Here is a 17,960-nt window from a genome sequence, read left to right on the forward strand (position 1 = left end):
GTTGCCGCGGAAGCGGCCCCTGAGGAGGCCATGGAAGAGCTCGCTGCTCCAGTCGAGGCGAGCGAACCGACTCCTGCCCCATCAACCTCCGAAACGCCAGGTCCTAGGAAGACGTGGGCTGTCGGAAACCCGCCAGAGCCGGAGGAGCCGATGGCCCCCGAGCCTGAGGCGCACGCGACACCTTTATCACAGGGCGATAGCCAGATCGACGAAATCATGACCGAAGACTCACGCCAAGCCACGGTCGACTTCGAAGACGAAGACGAGCCTCTTGTCGCTATCGAGGAAAAGAAGCCGTACACGAGGAGCCGCGGCCCGCGTGTTGATGTTTCGGTCTTCCGTCGCACCAACGAGATCTTCCAGTGTCTGTCTGACATGGGTGGCATCTCGACCGACCAGCGTCTGCACCATGAGATTGGTCCCTGGGCGCAGAAGTGGGCCGGCACGGATCACCCGAACGCGCCTGCTGTTGCCAGTGGCATGGATCGCAAGGTGTTCAAGCGCATCCTGAATCGCCTGATTGAAGACGGACGCGCGAAGATGCGCGTCGCGACGATGCCTACTTCGACTGGACGTTGGGTGCGCCAGAGTGTCGTCTATCTCGCCGACACGCCCGAGGATACTGTGCAGGACTTTGTCCGTAAGCTCATGGCCGCGCCACTCCCTGGTGTCACACAAGTTTCGGCTGGACGCAACAAGCCAGCGATCGAGTACTCTGCGTTCAAGCGCCGTCCGCCTACGCATGTCAAGAAATCTGAGTCTGAGGACCCCGGTCGTCCTCTCAGCATGCGTGAACGCCTGCTCACCGATAGTACGGTGGTGGGATCGATGTACAACTACCAGTTCGGTCGTTGCGTGCGGACTAGGACCCTGCACCAGAGTCTTGTCGAGGCGTTCGCGGCGCACCCCGAGGCGGACTCAGTCGTATCGACCTCGCCGCGCGTGTTCGCCCTCCCTTTCCTCTTCGAGTACATCCGCATCAAGGACTTCTTCCATATCGTCCAGCACCGCGAGTATGACGAGGTGCTGTACGAGTGGCTGCAGGACCCAGCGAATCTGGAGCTCCGCATCAACGAGCTTCCCGAGGACATTGCCGCCCGCTGCAATGTAGGGAGCAAGACGAGCACGAGCTCGAAGCAGCTGATCCGTACACTGCTCGGCACGCTCGACTTCCTCAACATCGTCATGCCGCTTCAGGTTACAGACAAGGCCTCGGCGACCCTCAAGCTGGATGGTGCTTCGCGCGACCATCCGCAGTATTTCAAGCACCACGATGACATCAACGCAACGACATATTTCATGCTCTATGATGTCGCCCCTGTCTGGCATATTGCGGATCCGTCGCTGTCGCTCGTCGGCTTCATGCCCGCCGCTACGACGGAAGACATGAAGCCGCTCTGGGACGCCATCCAGTCCGCCTCAGTTGATTCCATCCAGCCGCACGTCCAGCGTATGCCGAAAATGCCGTCGTTCCCCTTCGCGCCCCAGGTGCACGGTGTGCTGATGGGAACGTACAAGGAGATCGACATGTGCAAGACGCTCCGCTCTAGAGTGCACTGGAAGGACGATGTCCGTGTCAATATCGAGCAGGCAAGGGCTCTCCGCGCTGAGAGGGTGAAGGGCAAGACCCATACCGACGAGGAGCTCAACCAGCTCGCATACGACCTTTGTCTCCGGAAGAATGACCTGGTCAACTTGCTGGTCCGCAAGGAGAGGGCACGCCTTCCTCCCCGTGGCGCGCCGCCCAGAGAACGCCGTGGCAAGGAGACGTACCGCAACGAGGATGAGCGTGACGCCATTCGCGAGGAACTCGCTCAGCGCATTAAGGCTGCGCGTGAAGTGTTCGAGGAGCGTCTGGCAACCGCTGCTGAGCGTGCCAACGTTGAGCTCACGGACGAAGTCCGCAAGTACGTGGCGGCAAACCGCCCCATGAGCCATCTCGGTGCCATGGTTTCGGAGGAAGACCTCATGGCCGTCATCTACTCGTATCAGCGCCACAAGCAGGGTGTTCTTCCCTCGCGTCGCAACAAGCTCACTGCACGCAGTGCGCGGCCATCTGTTCCTCGACCTGACCGGGCTCGCAAGTCCAGCAGTCTTCGTAAGCTCACGAATTCGGTCGGCTTCCTCAGCTAACTTTACAGGTGACTCATCGTCCAGCAAGATCCGCCGTCACCGCCACAACTGGTCGCGTGACGAGGAAGAGCTCTTCTTCGATGCCGAGGCGGTCATTCGTGCGCGCTGCAAGGGCACGACAAACCGCGGCCGCTTAGCGATGAATCAGCTCTTCCCCGACCTTGGAGACCAAGTTATGCGCAACAAGCTGAAGAAGCTGCTCGACATTCCTGGTCGCTCGGCGTACTTTGACCGCCTTGTCGATGCGTTCCACGACCTCTGGGTCGAGCACCGCGGCACGGCAGCCCTGCCCGACCCGAACCCGACGAGCCACATCGAGTTTGATCTGAAAAGGCATGTTACTTTCATGCGCCAGCACGTCAACAAGCACTTACTCCGTCTCCCGACTTCGGCGCAGACGGCTGTTAAGGAGCAGCCGATCCAGGACCTGCCCAAGAACGTATCCGAGATCACGGAGAAGTACTCATGGGAGTACCTGAAGCACACGAACACGAGCTTTGATCTTGTGCTCGACACAGCTGCGCTCGCCGAGGAAACTCGCCTCCACAATATCGCCCTTGGCTCCATTGTTGAGGGTGCTCAGGAAGACGTCAAGCCTGATCTCACCATCTCATCTGGCCGCCGCTCTGGCGTAATCCGCTCAGTGATCAAGGTGAGCTCTCCGGTACTCTATCATAAGCTGACTCGCAGATGATCGTCGGGTCGCCTTCTGAAACCTACGACATGAGCCACGCTTCTAGAATTCTGTCCTGGCCTCGCGAGGAGTACGAGCTGATCATGTCGTCCATGGTCAACGACGGCATCCTTTTGAAGTCGAGCGTCGGCCAGCGCACTCCCGGTCGCATGTACGGCTTCCACGCCAGCTGGCTTGCCGCATCAGAAGGCTCACTCCCGTCCGATATCGACGCCGAGGTCACGAAGGCGATCAAGCGTTTCGACGAGGCCGAAGATCGCACGATTACTTGGCCGCTGCTCGGCAACAGTGGCGACCTTGCCGCTGTCATGTCGCTTGTCTCTAATCACGAGCTTGACTTTGACCTCGACGACTGCGACTTCCCTACGCTGAAGCAGAGCAGGCTCATGTACAACACCAGGGCATTGAGTGAGGAGCTACACCGGTGGATTGATATAGCTAACCTCAGACGACGACGCGTTCGAGTTCGACTTTACCGCGACGCGCCTTGAGGAGACACCTCGCAAGTGGTCGCCCCCTCCTGCCATGGCGCCACGCGAGGCCCCTAAGCCGCGGCCTTGGGGCGGTGACCTGTCCGCCAAGCCGTGGGTCGTTGAGCGCATCGTCAAGGCTACCGAGGTCGCTGGCGCCAACGGCATCCAGCGCGGTGATCTGCAGGCGCAGACAGAGCTCTCCCTGGAAGACGTGGACGCTTCTTTGGCCGCTCTTGCGCTCGAAGACACGCCCCGCATCTTCTGGGCAGGATACGACAACGCGCGCCTCGTCTCTTCCCAGCACTGGGACCAGTGGAGTGTCGACCTTGCGGACCGCTCTCACGACGACAAGGAGTCGCAGGCGGACGCTGTGCGCGTCGCGCCCCGCCGCTGGGTGGACATTTGGGGGAATAACATTCCCTCGGAGTGGGAGCGTGCCGTCAAGCTTGTTGTCGCGCATCTCATCACTCGTCCGGGCATCACAGAGCACAGCCTCATGGCACGCGTGTCTAGCGCGCTCGACCGTCTCGAGACGTGCGACGTGCTCCAGTTCCTCATCGACAGTCAGCTCGCCACTCGCGCCTATAGCACGGACGTGGACCGTCCTTTGCCGCCCGTGCACGCGACGGATGTCAATGAGACCAAGGGCGTTGTTTGGCAGGCCACGGACGATCTCTGGTCGCGCTGAGCTCGGAGTTGAGCATGCAGTGAGCGCAAGTATAGCGCTATAGGTCAAGCACGACCGATAAGCTTATTGTAGTTATTGTAAAGTATGTTAATAGTGTGCAGTTTACTACTGGTGCATTCAACAACAAACGAGTACAGAGGAATCCAACAAACAGAAGATGATATCGAAAACTATGATGGCTTGGAGGGGAGGGACGGCGTGTTCTTCTCGCTAGGCCCGACGCTCTCGGCGCCGGATCCCTTGTCCTCTTCGTTTCTCGGGGTTGAATCTCCCGACTCGCCCGAGTATGCAAGTGTAGCACCCTTGGCATCTCCGCCGAGCGGCCGCTGCTCGGACGTGTGGCTCTTGGCGCCGAAGAGCGTATCCATCTCCTCGAGGGGCACGCCCTTGCTCTCGGGGATGAAGAAGATGGTGAACAGACAGAGCAGCGCATTGATGCCGGCGAAGAAGAAGAAGGTGTAGAACCCGCAATTCTGGAGGAAGAGGGGGAAGAACTGGCTCACAATGGCGCTGCACACATGCTGCCACTGGCTAGCCATGGCGACGGCGTGGGCTCTGACGTTCTGGGAGAATACTTCGCCGGTGTAAATCCAGACAGTAGCGCCCCAGGAGGGCTTGTAGAAGAGCGCAAAGACGAAGAAGAGGAAGGCAATGGCGACGCCCTCGCCGTACGGCTTGTGTCCGTCTGGCCCGGGCTTGATGCCCACGCCGACGCTGGCGACACACAGCAGCGCGGCAGCCATGCCCGCCGCGCCCGTGATGAGGAGGAACCGCCGACCGAGCCGGTCCACGAGCCAGAAACAGTTGAGCGTGAAGAGAATGTTGAAGCTGGCCGCAATCGCGTTGATGAGGAATATGGTGTTGGCGTCTGCGAACACTTGCTGGTAGATCAAGGTGGAGAAGGAACCGAGCTGCGAGTTGCCGCATACTTGCTGTCCGCCATTGATGACGAGACAGAGCAGGAAACGCTTGCGTACAGACACATCCGTCCAGATCAGCTTGTAGGGCGTCAAGTAGGAATCGCCGTGGTTGATGTTGGCGCGCTCGTACTCGACTGCCGCGACTATGGTCTCGAGCTCGGCGTCGACCTCGTCTGGCGCGCGGATTTTGCGAATGATCCGCCTCGCTTCGGGGATACGGTTGCGCTCGACTAGCCAGCGGGGGGACTCGGGACAGAACAGAATGCCGATCCCGACAATGAGGGGGAAGACGAGCTGGAGAATCTGGATCGTCCGCCACTGCCAGTCGCCCAGGTAGTCGGCCTTTTTCAAGCCATAGGCGACCCAGTACACGAAGAAGGCACCTATGGTGAACGACACTTGCCAGAAGGACATGATGCGGCCGCGGATGGCGTGCGGCGCGATCTCGGCGATGTAGCAAGGGCCAGTGGGCATGACGAACCCGTGCCCCATGCCGACAATGAGGCGGCCGGCGATGTACGTGCCAAAGTTTGGCGCAAAGGTCTGCAAGAATGTCGCGATGACAACGAGGAAACAGCCAATGAAGATGGCCACGCGCCGGCCGAAACGCTTCGAGACACTCGGCGTGATAAAGTATCCGGGAATGATGGAGCCGCACGTGAACGCCGTGTTGGCTGCGCCGAGCAGGTTCGGGTCCATCTTGGTCGCATTCGGGCCCGCAAAGTGGTGCACGAACGTCTTGAGGCCATACGAGGAGTTGAACGATGCCGCGTCATATCTGCTCGCGTCAGGTGGGAACGGTGCGGAGCAATGAAGAGCCGCAAGTTGACTTACCCGTACAGCGTCATGCCCAGCGCGGCAACGAGACAGATTGTCCATGCGCGCGCGCGCTCGGGACCCATCATCGTGAACATGGCCAAACTCTCGGTCGTGTGTGGAGAGATTGATGAAGAGGGTAGGAGTTCTCGGCGTTGTTTATTATAGCTCCCAGATACACTCCAAGAGTTGCGTGCGAGTATGCCGCAACAGGCACAACCAGAAGGAAGCACAGAGGAGCAGAGGGGCAGCCGGAGCAGAATAACAGACTCAAAGCTACCCCGAGTCTAAACTTGAGGAATGGGCTAGACGGGGCTCAACGCTAAGATCGACCCAAGCCCATCACTCCGGTTCTGCTAGTTCTGGGAACTGACGCAGACTAGCGCAGAGGTGTCTGCGGGAAGCGACTTTCGCTCCGATTGCTCTAGAAGCGCTTTGCCGTGCCGAGGGGGATGTGCCGTAGGTGCCGTGTGCCGAGTGCACAATGGAGCCCAGTCTCCCAAGTGGGTCAGGTGCGCAGTGGAGGAGTGAGGGAGTGATTGACCGCTGTGGACGCTCGCGAGCCCTCGCTCTCGCCGGATGTGGTGTTGATAGCCGTTGAGCCGTTCGAGCCGTGGGACCCGGACCGTGGCGACCGAGAGCAGCACGTGTTGTTACGCTTGAGGTGCGCGGTGTGCACCGTGTGACGGGCAAGAGACTAGTCACACAAGGAGAGCTTGCAGGAAGCTTAAGCTAATGTTCGTGTGGTGTCGGGGCCTGGAGCTATATACAGCTCTGGACGTTCTGGCGTGCTGGCGCACTCAGGTGATGCTGATCGCGGGGGTGCGACGGGGCACGCAAATGCGCACGAGGGAGGAGCGCTTATGTACCCAGCTCGTCCAGTTGTGTATTGTGCGTATCGATCGTAGGGTGATGGAAGGTGGACGAGGATAACCGACTGTGGGCCGAAACGAGGTGCGGGGTGGGATTGATAAGAGATTCCTGTCGCCTGAGGATGTTCCCTAGCGTGCAATGTCCATGGTGCGTCGTACGGCGTCAAGGTACGTCGGTATGTTCAAGGAACAGAGTGGTCCAACCTGTGGAACTGGGAGCTGGGCGAATGCAAGTTGACTGCTTGCCGTGCGAGAACAGAGTTCACCTGTGAAAGGTGTGGACGGTGGGTGCCAGAAGGCAGGATGAGCACTGCACGAGACAAATAAAGTTTGCCGTGATTGCCGGTGATCGAACCTGGTCGGGGGTTGTGCTGTTGCTTTCGCAGCTCGCAGCAGAAGCAATGGGTCCTCGTTCGGTGGGAGGGGCAGTTAACAGAGTTCAACAGAGTTCCTCTCCCTCCTTCTGCAAGCTGTTCAGTCGTTCTGCGGTGAGCTCGGTGCAAGGTCACGGGGATAAGAGCCGAGCAGAGTTAAGCCAGATCCGGGGGGAGACAAGGGGGCGATGCTGCTCTGTTGATTTTTTGTCCGCGCACCGTACATAGGGACATGCCCCGGCACGCACCGGCCCGGAGCCCCAGCCTCCATCGCATGAGCCGCCAGACCGAGATCTCCCACCCCACTCTGCTCCGAGAAGGTACCTACTGCGCGAGCACGAGCACGATGCACGGGCACCGATTCCAAGAAATACAAGAAACGGCCGTCACAGGGGCACACGGAGGAGAGGCAGGGTCGGAGGCGCACCAGGCGGTGCTATTGGCGCTGCTTGGCTGTTTGTGGCCGGTTTCGGCGTGCGCCGTCGACGCCGGCTCTCTTGGCGAAACAACATGAATGGGCAGACGCACGCAGACACACATGAGCTCGGTCCGTGGCGTCTCCTCTCAAACGCTCAGCCCTAAGTCGTCCTCCTCTCATGCTCTCGTGTGTCCAAGCCCGACTGGGCAAACCAATTGCCCATCACATGTGCTGTATCCCTTCTGACGAGATGCTGCCAAACACACTAGGAACACATGCCTCACACCTAGCTCGTCCCCTGGCGTGACAGCATCTGGGGACCAATCTAACTGCAAAAGGGCACGGGCATCTCAAGCTAATCTCAGTTACATGGCCACATCATCGCTCTTCATGAACCCGGCCAGCTCGGCGTCCAGGTCCGCCGCCGACGCCGGCGCGCGCTTTCCCCGTCCTTGACCTGTCTGCGCGTTACCACGACCACCCCGAGATCTGACGTCAGCTGATACCGGCTTAACACAACTCACCCGCCACGGTCGCCGCGGCGAGACACAGACCTGTCCGATCTGTCGTTTCGAGGAGCATCGCGCTGCTTGGACTGTCCAGAAGACTGGCCCAGCCGCGCGAGCAGCGATTGCCCCGAGTTGCCGTCGACGGACTTCTTCTTCTTGTCGCCGCGCGGACGGGGAGGTGCGATCAGCTTGATCGTAATCGTCTGGCCTGGGCGTGTCAGTCTGCAGTTCATGAGTTGGCCCAGGGATGGACCTGCTGCTCATAGAAGCTTGCAAGGATCTGTGGAGAGATACGCCGAAGCGGCTGGCAGAAAACGAGTCGGGAGCCTCCTGGCGGCACTGTCCACGCCCTGAGCAGACTGAGTCTGGAGCCTTCCGAGACTCACCCTTCATCATGGCGCCGTCGAACTGGTTCAACGCGCTCTTGGCCTGCGCCGGCGAGGAGTACTCGACGATGCAGACGCCCGTGGACCGGCCAGCGCGGTCGTACTCTGTACGTTAGCTGATAGCCCTACAAGAAGTCACCGCGCAGCTCATTGCAACACGCTGCTTGCGCACAGGATTACCACGATCATAAACACTAATACTCACAAATGTCAGATCATATTTCACCCATAAGCTCAGCCTCCTTGTCTTGCTGCTGCGCCTTCCTCGCCGTGGAAGCTTACCCGGATCTCGGGGCCGTGGGTGATCGTCCCCGCCTGCTCGAATACGCTCTGCAAGTCAGCTTCCTTGGACACGCTACAAGCAAACCTTGAGCTCCTCAGGCGTCACCTCGTAGTGCACCCCTGACACCTCGATGCGCGGCGAGCTGGTGACGGGCATGTGGCCCGCAGCGCCGAGCGACGGCTTGCGCCCCGGTCCCTCGAACGCATCGTGCACCCACTTGTCCTCGGTTGAACGGGGAGGGGGTCGCTGGTGTCAGTACATGCATCAGTAGTTTCGATGTAGGGAGAGGATGCGGAGTCTCGAGGAAGATGAGGAACGCAGGGAAGGCACACTTACAGCGTACGGCGCGTCCGAGCCGCGCGACTTGCGCCTCTCTGAGCGCTCCACACCCGCACCGCCACCGCCACGTCCAGTGCTGGAACGCGGCTTAGGCTTGCGCTTCGGGATCAGGTCGTCAAGGGGGCGGTCGATGTCCATGCTGTGTGTCTCTTGTGTGTGTTGTGTGTAGTACGTTAGCTTGAGTCTAGGATATTATGGGACTTACATGACCGACGCGTGTGGAGGGTGTGGATCTGCACGTGACTTCGGAGCGCCTATAGTCTGTGCCTGGTGCCTGACACTGGACGTGTTGAGCACTCGCCTTCTTGATTTTGTTGTTGTTGACGTCTCAAAACCCAAGCACCATGTCGCGCACTCCCTCGAGCCGGGCGAAGAAGACTCCCTCGGCGCAGGGAAGTGCGAGTAAGAGCCCTCTCAAGACGCCGAAGGACAAGACGCCATCGAAGCGGCTCAACCCCCTCGGTGCGGCGGACACGAATGCCGAGGAAGGCTCACCGACACCGAAAGGCCGCACGAAGCGGTTCGCGGACAGTCTCGAGGCGGTCTCGCGAGCGACCCCGAAACGTACGCGAGGGAACAGTGCACTTCCCTCCTTCGATGATGACGTGTTCGGCAGTGGTTCTCCCGCGGCTGGTTCTCCAATGAGCCGGGAGGCTTTCCGCGCCAACGAGCGACTGAAGCGACAGCGTGAGGCCCGCAACTTCGTGTTCGAGGGCGACGCCAACGCGCCCAGACAAACTAGATCGGGAAGGGTCGTCGAAACGGTTTCTCACGACTACGGCGAGGACGCAACGGACGAGAGTGCCGAGGAGCAAGAGGAGGTGGTTGTCGTCGACGAACCCGTACCGCAACCGATCACGCACGCCGCGCGACCTCTGCTCCCGCAGGCGAGGAAGCGCATTGTAGAAGTCCTCGCGACGCTGAACGGACGTTTGACGGAGCCAGAAGACTCGGAGGCGCTGACTGGTCTCGTGGCACTGTTGAGCGGAACGGTGATCCGCGGTGAGGGCAACAGCTGCCTCGTGACCGGCCCCAGAGGTTCGGGAAAGACAAGAGTAAGCTTTGCAGGTTCACGGTGATAGCTAACCTCAGATCGTCGAAGCGGCCCTTCGCCGGCTACCCGCCGAGTCTGCCCCTATCGTGGTCCGCCTCAGTGGCCTGGCGCAGACGGACGACCGACGCGCAATCCGCGAAATGGGCCGACAGATCGCTTTCGCGGAAGGCCAAGCCGAAGCAGCCGAGGACGAGGACGAGATGCCTGACGACTATGCGCCGACGACTCTCCCGGCACACCTTCTTGCGCTCCTGACTGCTGCGAGCGAGCGCGCGATCATCATTGTGGTGGACGAATTCGACCTGTTCACGGAACACGCGCGCCAGGCGCTACTGTACTGTCTCTTGGACGTCGTGCAGTCTGTGCAAGCCGGACAAGGACGAGGTATCGCCGTTGTCGGCGTCACAAGCAGGGTGGACACGCTGCTGCTGCTGGAGAAGCGTGTCAAGTCACGTTTCTCACACCGTGTCTGGCGCGTTGAGTCGCCCCTGGCGCGCATGCCAAACCCGACGCTCGAGGGCGACGAGGAGGGGAAGAAGGAGCCGACATGGCGGCCGGTGCTCATGAAAGCACTCGTGCCGTGGCTGGACTCAGACGAGCCCGCGCCAAAGAAGCAGACGGCGCAGGAGCAGGAGTTTGCGGCCTGGAAGGAGGACTGGGAGTTCGCCGTCGGCATGCTGCTCGAGAACGAGGAGGTGGTGGCCGCGCTCGACCGTCTTTCAAATCTGACGACCGATGTGCGTCTGCTCTTCCGCCCATTCGTCACCCCCGTCTGCGGCATTCTGGCGAGCAGGGCAGACTTCCTCGCCGTTCCTGAGATCCTGTCCAGCATCCGGAATCAGGTGGAGCAGAGTGGCTGGTCGTTAGGCGGCACACAGCGCCGAATCCCGCCGCCGACACCGTCCTCGGCCGCCTCCTCCGTTCCTAATACACCCTCGTCCTCCGCCCCAATGACTCCGGGCACCCCACGCACGCCCTCGACGGCCAACTATGGGGTACCCGCCACGCCCTCCAAGAACGCGCCGATGGGTGCGGGCTCGTCCGGCGCTCTCGCGAAGCTGCGGTCTCTTCCTCACCCCGCGCTGACCGTGCTCATCATCGCGAAGCACATGCTCTACACCGGACGGCCCGAGTTCACCTTCGCGCAACTGCACGCCGAGTACGAGAAGTTTGCGCGCGTGCGTCTCGTCGGTGTCGGCCGCACTAGATGGACCATGGATATCCTGAAGCTCGCTTGGCAGCAGTGCATCCGCCTCGGACTGCTGCAGCCGGCGGGCCCGCAGGGGCAGAGCGCGCGCTTCAACAAGATGCGCAGTGCGCTGGCCGCGTTCGAGATTGTCGCATTCTTCCGTGCCGGAGGCGGGGAGGGCATGGGCGTAGAGCTCGTGGGATGGGGACGACTGGCGGGAGGCCACGCCTAGAGCACATTTGTAGACGAGCTCATGTATGTATATTGGTTCATCTTGCATCAACATTGCGCCTCTTCAACTACATGGGCTGCTTTACTATTGACTGCTGAGCGCTGCAATCGACATCACAGAGAGTCAAAGCCCTCCTCGTTGAACTGGATGCTGGCCTGCCTGCCCAAGTCGTCCCAGACGACGGCGTACTCGCCGTTCCTGTCGTCATTGTCGAGGAGGCAATAGTCAATGTTCCACTGCGAGCAGAGACGCCCAATGTCGCCCGCGTGCACCCAGTCGGTGCTCCTCACGTCGGGGCCGTAGCCCTCGCAGCGGGCCATGACGGCGAAGCCATTCGTGGCGACTGTGTGTGTGTGTGAGCGGGCGAGCGCGAAGCGCGAAGCGGGAGCTAAGCGGGAGCGAGTAATGACCCCAAGTCTCGTTCCCCACTCCCTGTAGCTCCCGAGCAATGGAGAGAGGAGCAGGAGACGGGGGTCCCAAAGCGCAACTTCAACTTACAGCCAAGACACCAGTTCTCGTCAGCGATGTATCGCCACTTCTGGCCATCGGGCCTCCAGCCCTGGTTCGGGTTCGCGAGGCCCTGGCGGTTGGGGTCGATGCCGGCGCAGTCCCACCACTGCACGAGGTGGCCCTCGTACAGCTCGCCGTGGGGGTTGTCGAGGCAGCGGCCGCCGGGGTAGACCTGCAGCTGGGAGCGGAGGATGGTCGGCGCCGCGGCCACGGCGGAGATGGTAGAGAGGGAGGAGAGGAGGGGGAGAGCGAGCATTGTGTTGGTGTGTTGCTGTTTGTTCTGATTGAGGTTAGATGCGTTGACGTGAGAGGTTTGGAGAGAGGGAGGGGCTGCTTTATATACCTTGCAGAGCGGCATCGCCTCGCATGTGTTTGTGCTCGGGGTAGGCCTGGTCGAGGTATTGCTTCTCCAGACTCGACAGAGGGCCATCAATCGAGTCGGTGGTATTTGGTCCTCGGGGTCGTCGCTCTCTCGGCAATCGCACAACCCGGTGCCTCCCGCTGCGGATAAGACGGGCAGGGAGGTACGCGATATGCCGGACATGAGATCGAAGACGGGGAGCGTACCGCATGACGTCTCGTCCGTTGGAGGTCTCACGACCGTTCACGGAGGTGTAAGGGCCCAAGAGCCATCGGTGTCATGGAGCGCCAGTGGCTGACTTCTCTGAAGGCTTTCGATGATCTCCGATAACGATACAGGAACCCGCCACAGAACATGGCGACGGGCTGTGCGGAGAGGACGCCGAATGGCACCCTTGCGATCCGCAGCGACCAGCGGGGCCGAGTTCAGTCCCGACTCGGTGTCTGCTCCGAACGTGAGGCACTGACTCTTCTCGAATACGGGAAAGAGCTTGAGGAACGATGTCATTGAGCTAGAAGCAATGAAGACATGATCATGGGAGACTTGCAATTGCAGTGGTGAAGGACAGGTGTGGCGCCACACTCACACCAACTTCGGTTCCATCAACCTTCGGCGGACCCAAGTTCCCACCTCTACCATTGTTTCTCACTGTATCCGCAGTTCTGGAATCAGATCCCATCCCTTCTCTCGGGTCGCCCAGAAGTGACGCAAGCAACTTCACCGACACACTCGTGGTCAGCTGCCAGAATCTGGGTACGCGTGGAAAACAGCGGGACCAGCACCGGCCGTCGTCAGGCTTGCAGGCGTCGCCTTGCAACATCGGCCGTGCCTATACCGCGGCGCACCGCGTCGTCGTACTTCATTACACTTCATCCCAACTCATCTGCGAGAATTCCTTCCGTGCCTTCATTATCGTGCATAGCGTTCTATTCCGCCTCTGTGGGGCTCTGTGGGGTGAGATGCTCCGCATAGTCGCCTAGTCGCTTTGCGTGACGCATGGACGTTGCTGCGGATCGCCCAGGAGTCGAGGAAAGAGTCTAGGCTGTGGCAAAAGGAAGGCGCGGCATGGCCCGGTGCCTCTCTCTCACGTTCTCCCACTGTATCTTGCTTATCTCCGCAGTCTCGGAATGGGCTTTCGTTCGCAGCGAACGCCGGTAACGAGGAACAGGAGGGGCGAGGTCGTGGCGTCGAGACGTCCTGCTCACGTATCGACATCGCGGCTCCCTGCTCTGGTTCTTGCGGTCCTAGTGGGGACAGGCGGCGAGGGATACAAGCAAGCAATATGCCAGTTCATAAGCAAGCTCCATCTCATCCGCCTTTCTATTCCACAGCATCCTCCAGCTTCTCGTCAGCCCGCATCATCGTCAGCAGTTGCAGCCCACCAGACGTCAGCCGTCAGTCAGTCAGTCGCCCCTCCTCGTCATCTTCAAACGTACATGCATAATTCCTTTGCTTATGATAGAAGAAATGGGCCACCGGGCGGGGTGGCCGAACTAAGAAATCAACTTCTTCTCTGCCTTCTCTCTTCCTTCCGCGCGATGCAAGGGACAGAAAGTTATAGTGTGTATCGTAGTATGTAGGTTTTGTACACGGCGACGACGCGACTGGCACTGTGGCACTGCTGATGTTCATGTTCGTCGGAGACCCCGATGGGCTCCGGTTGAGGTTGAGAATTGATGGAAAAAAAGAGGAGGACGGAGAAGACGAAAAGTTACACTGGTTGTTGTTGACTGTTGAGACGACTTCGCTGATTGGATGCAACGGATGTGATGATGCTGGATGCTCGGAATGCAGGATGCGATGCGTGAGAGGAAGGAGGGAGGAGATTGAGGCGAGAGGGAATGGGATTAGCCTAAGGATCCGCCGCGTCGATGGTTTCGCCGGTCGGGCTGGGACGTTCGCTGCTCGTCGTGCGCGCCGTACCACAGCGCGCCGAGCAGGTCCTGGTCGCGCGGCCGATCAGGGTTGATCCGTCGTCGTCATCAACGGGCTGGGAGAGGGTCGGCTCTGCGTGCGCCCCGGTGGACGCAACGGTGGCCGGGGACCGCCTTCCTGTCGGGGCCGACATGGGGACGGTGGATGCAGAGTCGATCTGCATTTCCGCGCTCAAGTCCGGTGCCGCCGGTGACTTTGTTGGAGGATGGGAGGGGACTGCATTCCGAGTTGAGGTGTGGGGGAGGGAGGCTGGCGAAGTGTCTTTGAGGGGCCGCAAAACAATCTAGTTCTGCGTCAGTCAGATGCAATCCAGGCCAACCGAGTCCGAGCGGGTGCGCAGCTGCTGGTCTAATGCTGCTGCTGCTTCCTCGCAAGACTTACTTGCGGCGAGGAGTGGGGCGTCGGGGTCGTCGACCGCTCGGGCGAGTAGTCCACGTCCATCGGCTCCTGCGTAGACGACGCCGGCGCTGGTCGCCACTCGGAGCCCTCCTGGACCTTGTCCAGGGCCGGGTTCACGGGACGGACAGGCTTGGGGATCGCAGCCGGGGCCGCCGCGTTGTCGCCAGGCGAGCGGGACACGGAGCCAATCGAGCTGCCAATCGAGCTCGACGAGCTGTTGCGCGAAGCGGTCGATCGGTCATACTGCGACGATCCCGATCCCCGAGACGTCGATCGGCCGCGGGCCTCGGGCTCGCTCGACTGGGCGCCGTTGAACGGGATCTGAGCAGGGCTGCCGTCATAGCTACCGTACAATCCTCCAAATCCAGTGGCAACGGACGGGTTGTAGTTGAACGAGACGGGGGGAGAGAGCTGGTCCGGGCTGCCAGTATCGGCGCTGGGCGGCTGAGGCGATCGGACCTTGAGGATACCACGACCAGGGCTGGGCGAGCCAAGGCCGTTGAGGGAAGAAGTGGAAGACGAGTTCGACGAAGCCTGGGCCGAGTTGTCCTGGCCTGCCCGCCACTTGGGCTGGGCAGGCGGCTGCTGGACGACAGGGCTGCGGCCGTACGGACCAGCAGCGGCAGGGCTGACACCGCTCTTAGCGGGGCTCTGGCCGGCGGTGAGGTCAGGACCTCCAAAGTAGTCGTCGCCGGTGTGGAAGTCCTCATCGATCTGGGCAGCAGCAGGGTTGCTGTTCCACTGACGGGCGGCCATGGCGACTCGGGGCGAGGGGATGCCCATGGGCGAGGTGACGGGGGTCTCCTCGACACCAGGTGATCGATACTCGAGAGGAGGCATATACACCATCCTCGGCAGGGACGGGTTGTTGGTATATGATCCGAGAGTCTTGAGCATGGTGGGCGGGATCTTCTGGATGGTCTGCGAAGAACCCGACTGGCCAGACGAGGAACGGCTAGAATACCGCGACAGCGACGTCTTCATCTCCAGCATGTCCTCCTCGTCCGAGTCGTCGCGGGTCACAATAGGGTCATCCAGAGCGATGCACTGCTCGACGAATGTGTTAAACGTGATGTGACGCTTTCCCGAGTCCTTGGTGTTCTCGGGCGACGTCTCCTTCTTGCTCTTGTTCTTCGTGTCGTTTGCGAGCGACAGGTCAGGCGGCGCTCGGCGGCGGGCGGGAAGCGAGTTGCTTCGCGACAGCAGCGAGTCCGACTTGGTTTTCATGAGCGCGGGCTTCTTGTTGCCCTTGCTCTTCCCCGTCGCAGTCACATAGTCGGACGGTCCACTGTCGTCATCCTCCTCCTGGGTTGGGGAAGAAGATCCCGGAATGGAGAGGAGCTCTGACAAAGTACGGTGCTTCAGGATACCCGGCTTGGCGGATCCATTCTCAATGCCGAGCCTGTCGGCAGCCGAGGGGAGCTTGGGGGCCGGGACAGACTGCACGTTGGCGGTGTGCAGCGGTCCGTAGAGCCAGGTGACGTCGGAATCCTTGAGCCTAATTGCGTGTCAGCTATCGCTGCATCGGGTCATGCACGCAAAGGGACATGCGGCACGACGGTGACGGTGATGAGTAACACAAGCACAGCACATATGGAACACTGGGACACGGAACACAGCGGGGATGGTCGGGAGTTGGCCACCGGAGGCAACGACTCGCTTATTCCTCCGTGGAAACGATACACACACGCTTGGCCGCCTCACAGCCTCACACACGCACGTTTCGAACGGTACGCGGCAAAAGGTGGAGGCACGGCAGGGGAGAGAGTTCAGGAGATTACTAACCAGTTGAGAGTCTCGGGAGAGATGGTACGCAGCTTGTTGCGCTGCTTCTGCCAGGTGCGCCAGGAAGCGTTCTCGAGACGAACACCGTTGGCGATCTCGTGCTTGTGGCGAGTCATGTTGCGCCATGATGCCCAGACATCCTCCTCGGTCCAGTTATGTGACAGGTAGTCGACACAGATGGAGGGAAGGTGGTCCTGGATGTCCTCGACGGAGGGGGCAGCGCCCGAGTCGGACGGAAGCGAGGTCTGTTATGGTGGTTAGTGACCGTGACTTCATGCGCGGACGGATGTGGATGGACGATTTCAGATCTACGGGAGGAATCAATCGGCTAAGATGGGGGTGCGGGCGCCGAAGACTTGGTTGCGGGGTAACCGAATTGCGAACTTGCACTTACGATGGAGGGAATGATTTGGGCCATGGTGAGATGGCTAAGCAGCGGAGTGCTCTGTTCGCTGAGACAAGCACCGGACGATGCGGAGGTGGGGTACAGCAGCGGATGTGTGTTGGAGGCTGTGCGGAGGCGCTGAGGCGACGCGGTGCGCGGTGGAGTGGTGGACAAAACCGAAAAAGCAGTAATGAATCAGCAGGGATGGGTGGGTGGTGCGCTCCTCCTTCGTCGTCGGGTGGAGAGGCGTGGGCGAAGAGGGGAGGCGGAGAAGGCGAGGCGGAGGAAGGGGGAGGGACCCGAAGGCGGGGCGGGGCTCGGTGCTGGTGGGTGAGAGGGCGCTGTGTGGTGTGAGTAGGCTGTGAGGTGGATGAGTGGATGGGGAGTAATGGAGTTGTAAGGGATGATGATGAGGAACGAGAGATGAATGTTGGCGAGGGGGCCGCTCGCTCGCTGGTTGCTGGACAGTAGGAAGGATGGACGGGCGTGCGGGCGGAGGGAGGGAGCTACAGGGGCTGGGAGACTAAGCCGAGAGAGCACGAGGTAGGTCGTAGAGTACAGCCTAGGCGGAGGCGTATCGGCCATCACCTGGTGTCCAGGCGGCGAAAGGCGGGCGAACTCTGCCTGCCTAGGCGCCTGGGAGCCACAGTCTGCCAGTCGTTGGCTGGCCTGCATGCCAGGTGCGCGTTACCCGATCCGGCAATAGCCCCCCACCGCCGGCCCTTTTGGCAAGCCTTTACCCTGGTGTCTAATGAAGCGGAAACCTTACTCCGCTTACACATCGTTTGTAATGTCCAATTTGCACCGGGTGTGTCGCCGCCGTCTCGTTCTAATTGCCCATTTGACTCAGAGTTGCCCTATCGCCATTCAGAGACATCATCATCCAGGTCCAAGTTACAAGGAACGCAGTCATCGGACGCGTAAGGCTCGCTGGAATACAACCGAGGCCCGACGGCCGTTGCATCCCTTCATCGGATCAGATGACCATCCTCTCCACCACAAGAACCCGTATGCGATCGTAAGCAATGGTCTGCTCAAGTCTGGCCACCCTGCACTCCAAAGAGGCAGGTGACACCGCCACCCCTGCCTAGTCGCTTAGTCTTCTGACGTGCATGAGGGTCATCGAACAACTGGGGCGAACGCGGTCCGTCCTGATGCATCCTGGACATCGGTAGATCAGGTGGAGGCCGAGCGGTAGTGCATTC

At 60.5% G+C, this 17,960-nt stretch overlaps 7 protein-coding genes across 7 annotated transcripts; 2 read left to right on the plus strand and 5 right to left on the minus strand.

Moving 5' to 3' along the window:
• Nucleotides 1–30: 30 nt before the first annotated feature.
• On the plus strand, nt 31–3,988 carry A1Q1_01320 (uncharacterized protein; the record flags this gene model as incomplete). Its single annotated transcript, XM_014328531.1, has 4 exons — nt 31–2,098; nt 2,142–2,776; nt 2,824–3,235; nt 3,276–3,988. The coding sequence occupies 4 exons, from the start codon at nt 31–33 to the stop codon at nt 3,986–3,988; spliced, it is 3,828 nt and encodes a 1,275-aa protein (XP_014184006.1).
• A 170-nt stretch (nt 3,989–4,158) lies between these two features.
• A1Q1_01321 (MFS sugar transporter-like protein) lies at nt 4,159–5,822 on the minus strand (the record flags this gene model as incomplete). The annotated part of the gene is made up of 2 exons (XM_014328532.1): nt 4,159–5,686; nt 5,743–5,822. 2 exons carry the CDS (start codon nt 5,820–5,822, stop codon nt 4,159–4,161), a joined length of 1,608 nt encoding a protein of 535 aa, XP_014184007.1.
• Nucleotides 5,823–7,753: 1,931 nt separating this feature from the next.
• A1Q1_01322 (uncharacterized protein) lies at nt 7,754–9,043 on the minus strand (the record flags this gene model as incomplete). The annotated part of the gene is made up of 7 exons (XM_014328533.1): nt 7,754–7,877; nt 7,943–8,100; nt 8,151–8,236; nt 8,284–8,388; nt 8,566–8,611; nt 8,651–8,812; nt 8,903–9,043. 7 exons carry the CDS (start codon nt 9,041–9,043, stop codon nt 7,754–7,756), a joined length of 822 nt encoding a protein of 273 aa, XP_014184008.1.
• Nucleotides 9,044–9,249: 206 nt separating this feature from the next.
• Nucleotides 9,250–11,380, plus strand: A1Q1_01323 (origin recognition complex subunit 4; the record flags this gene model as incomplete). The annotated part of the gene is made up of 2 exons (XM_014328534.1): nt 9,250–9,960; nt 9,998–11,380. The coding sequence occupies 2 exons, from the start codon at nt 9,250–9,252 to the stop codon at nt 11,378–11,380; spliced, it is 2,094 nt and encodes a 697-aa protein (XP_014184009.1).
• A 113-nt stretch (nt 11,381–11,493) lies between these two features.
• Nucleotides 11,494–12,146, minus strand: A1Q1_01324 (uncharacterized protein; the record flags this gene model as incomplete). Its single annotated transcript, XM_014328535.1, has 2 exons — nt 11,494–11,768; nt 11,879–12,146. 2 exons carry the CDS (start codon nt 12,144–12,146, stop codon nt 11,494–11,496), a joined length of 543 nt encoding a protein of 180 aa, XP_014184010.1.
• Nucleotides 12,147–14,103: 1,957 nt separating this feature from the next.
• Nucleotides 14,104–16,788, minus strand: A1Q1_01325 (regulation of carbohydrate metabolism-related protein; the record flags this gene model as incomplete). Its single annotated transcript, XM_014328536.1, has 4 exons — nt 14,104–14,469; nt 14,568–16,083; nt 16,371–16,615; nt 16,765–16,788. 4 exons carry the CDS (start codon nt 16,786–16,788, stop codon nt 14,104–14,106), a joined length of 2,151 nt encoding a protein of 716 aa, XP_014184011.1.
• Nucleotides 16,789–16,950: 162 nt separating this feature from the next.
• On the minus strand, nt 16,951–17,430 carry A1Q1_01326 (uncharacterized protein; the record flags this gene model as incomplete). The annotated part of the gene is made up of 1 exon (XM_014328537.1): nt 16,951–17,430. The coding sequence occupies one exon, from the start codon at nt 17,428–17,430 to the stop codon at nt 16,951–16,953; it is 480 nt and encodes a 159-aa protein (XP_014184012.1).
• Nucleotides 17,431–17,960: the final 530 nt, after the last annotated feature.

This window comes from Trichosporon asahii (genome assembly GCF_000293215.1).
Source record: "Trichosporon asahii var. asahii CBS 2479 unplaced genomic scaffold scaffold00003, whole genome shotgun sequence".
Taxonomy (NCBI): domain Eukaryota; kingdom Fungi; phylum Basidiomycota; class Tremellomycetes; order Trichosporonales; family Trichosporonaceae; genus Trichosporon; species Trichosporon asahii.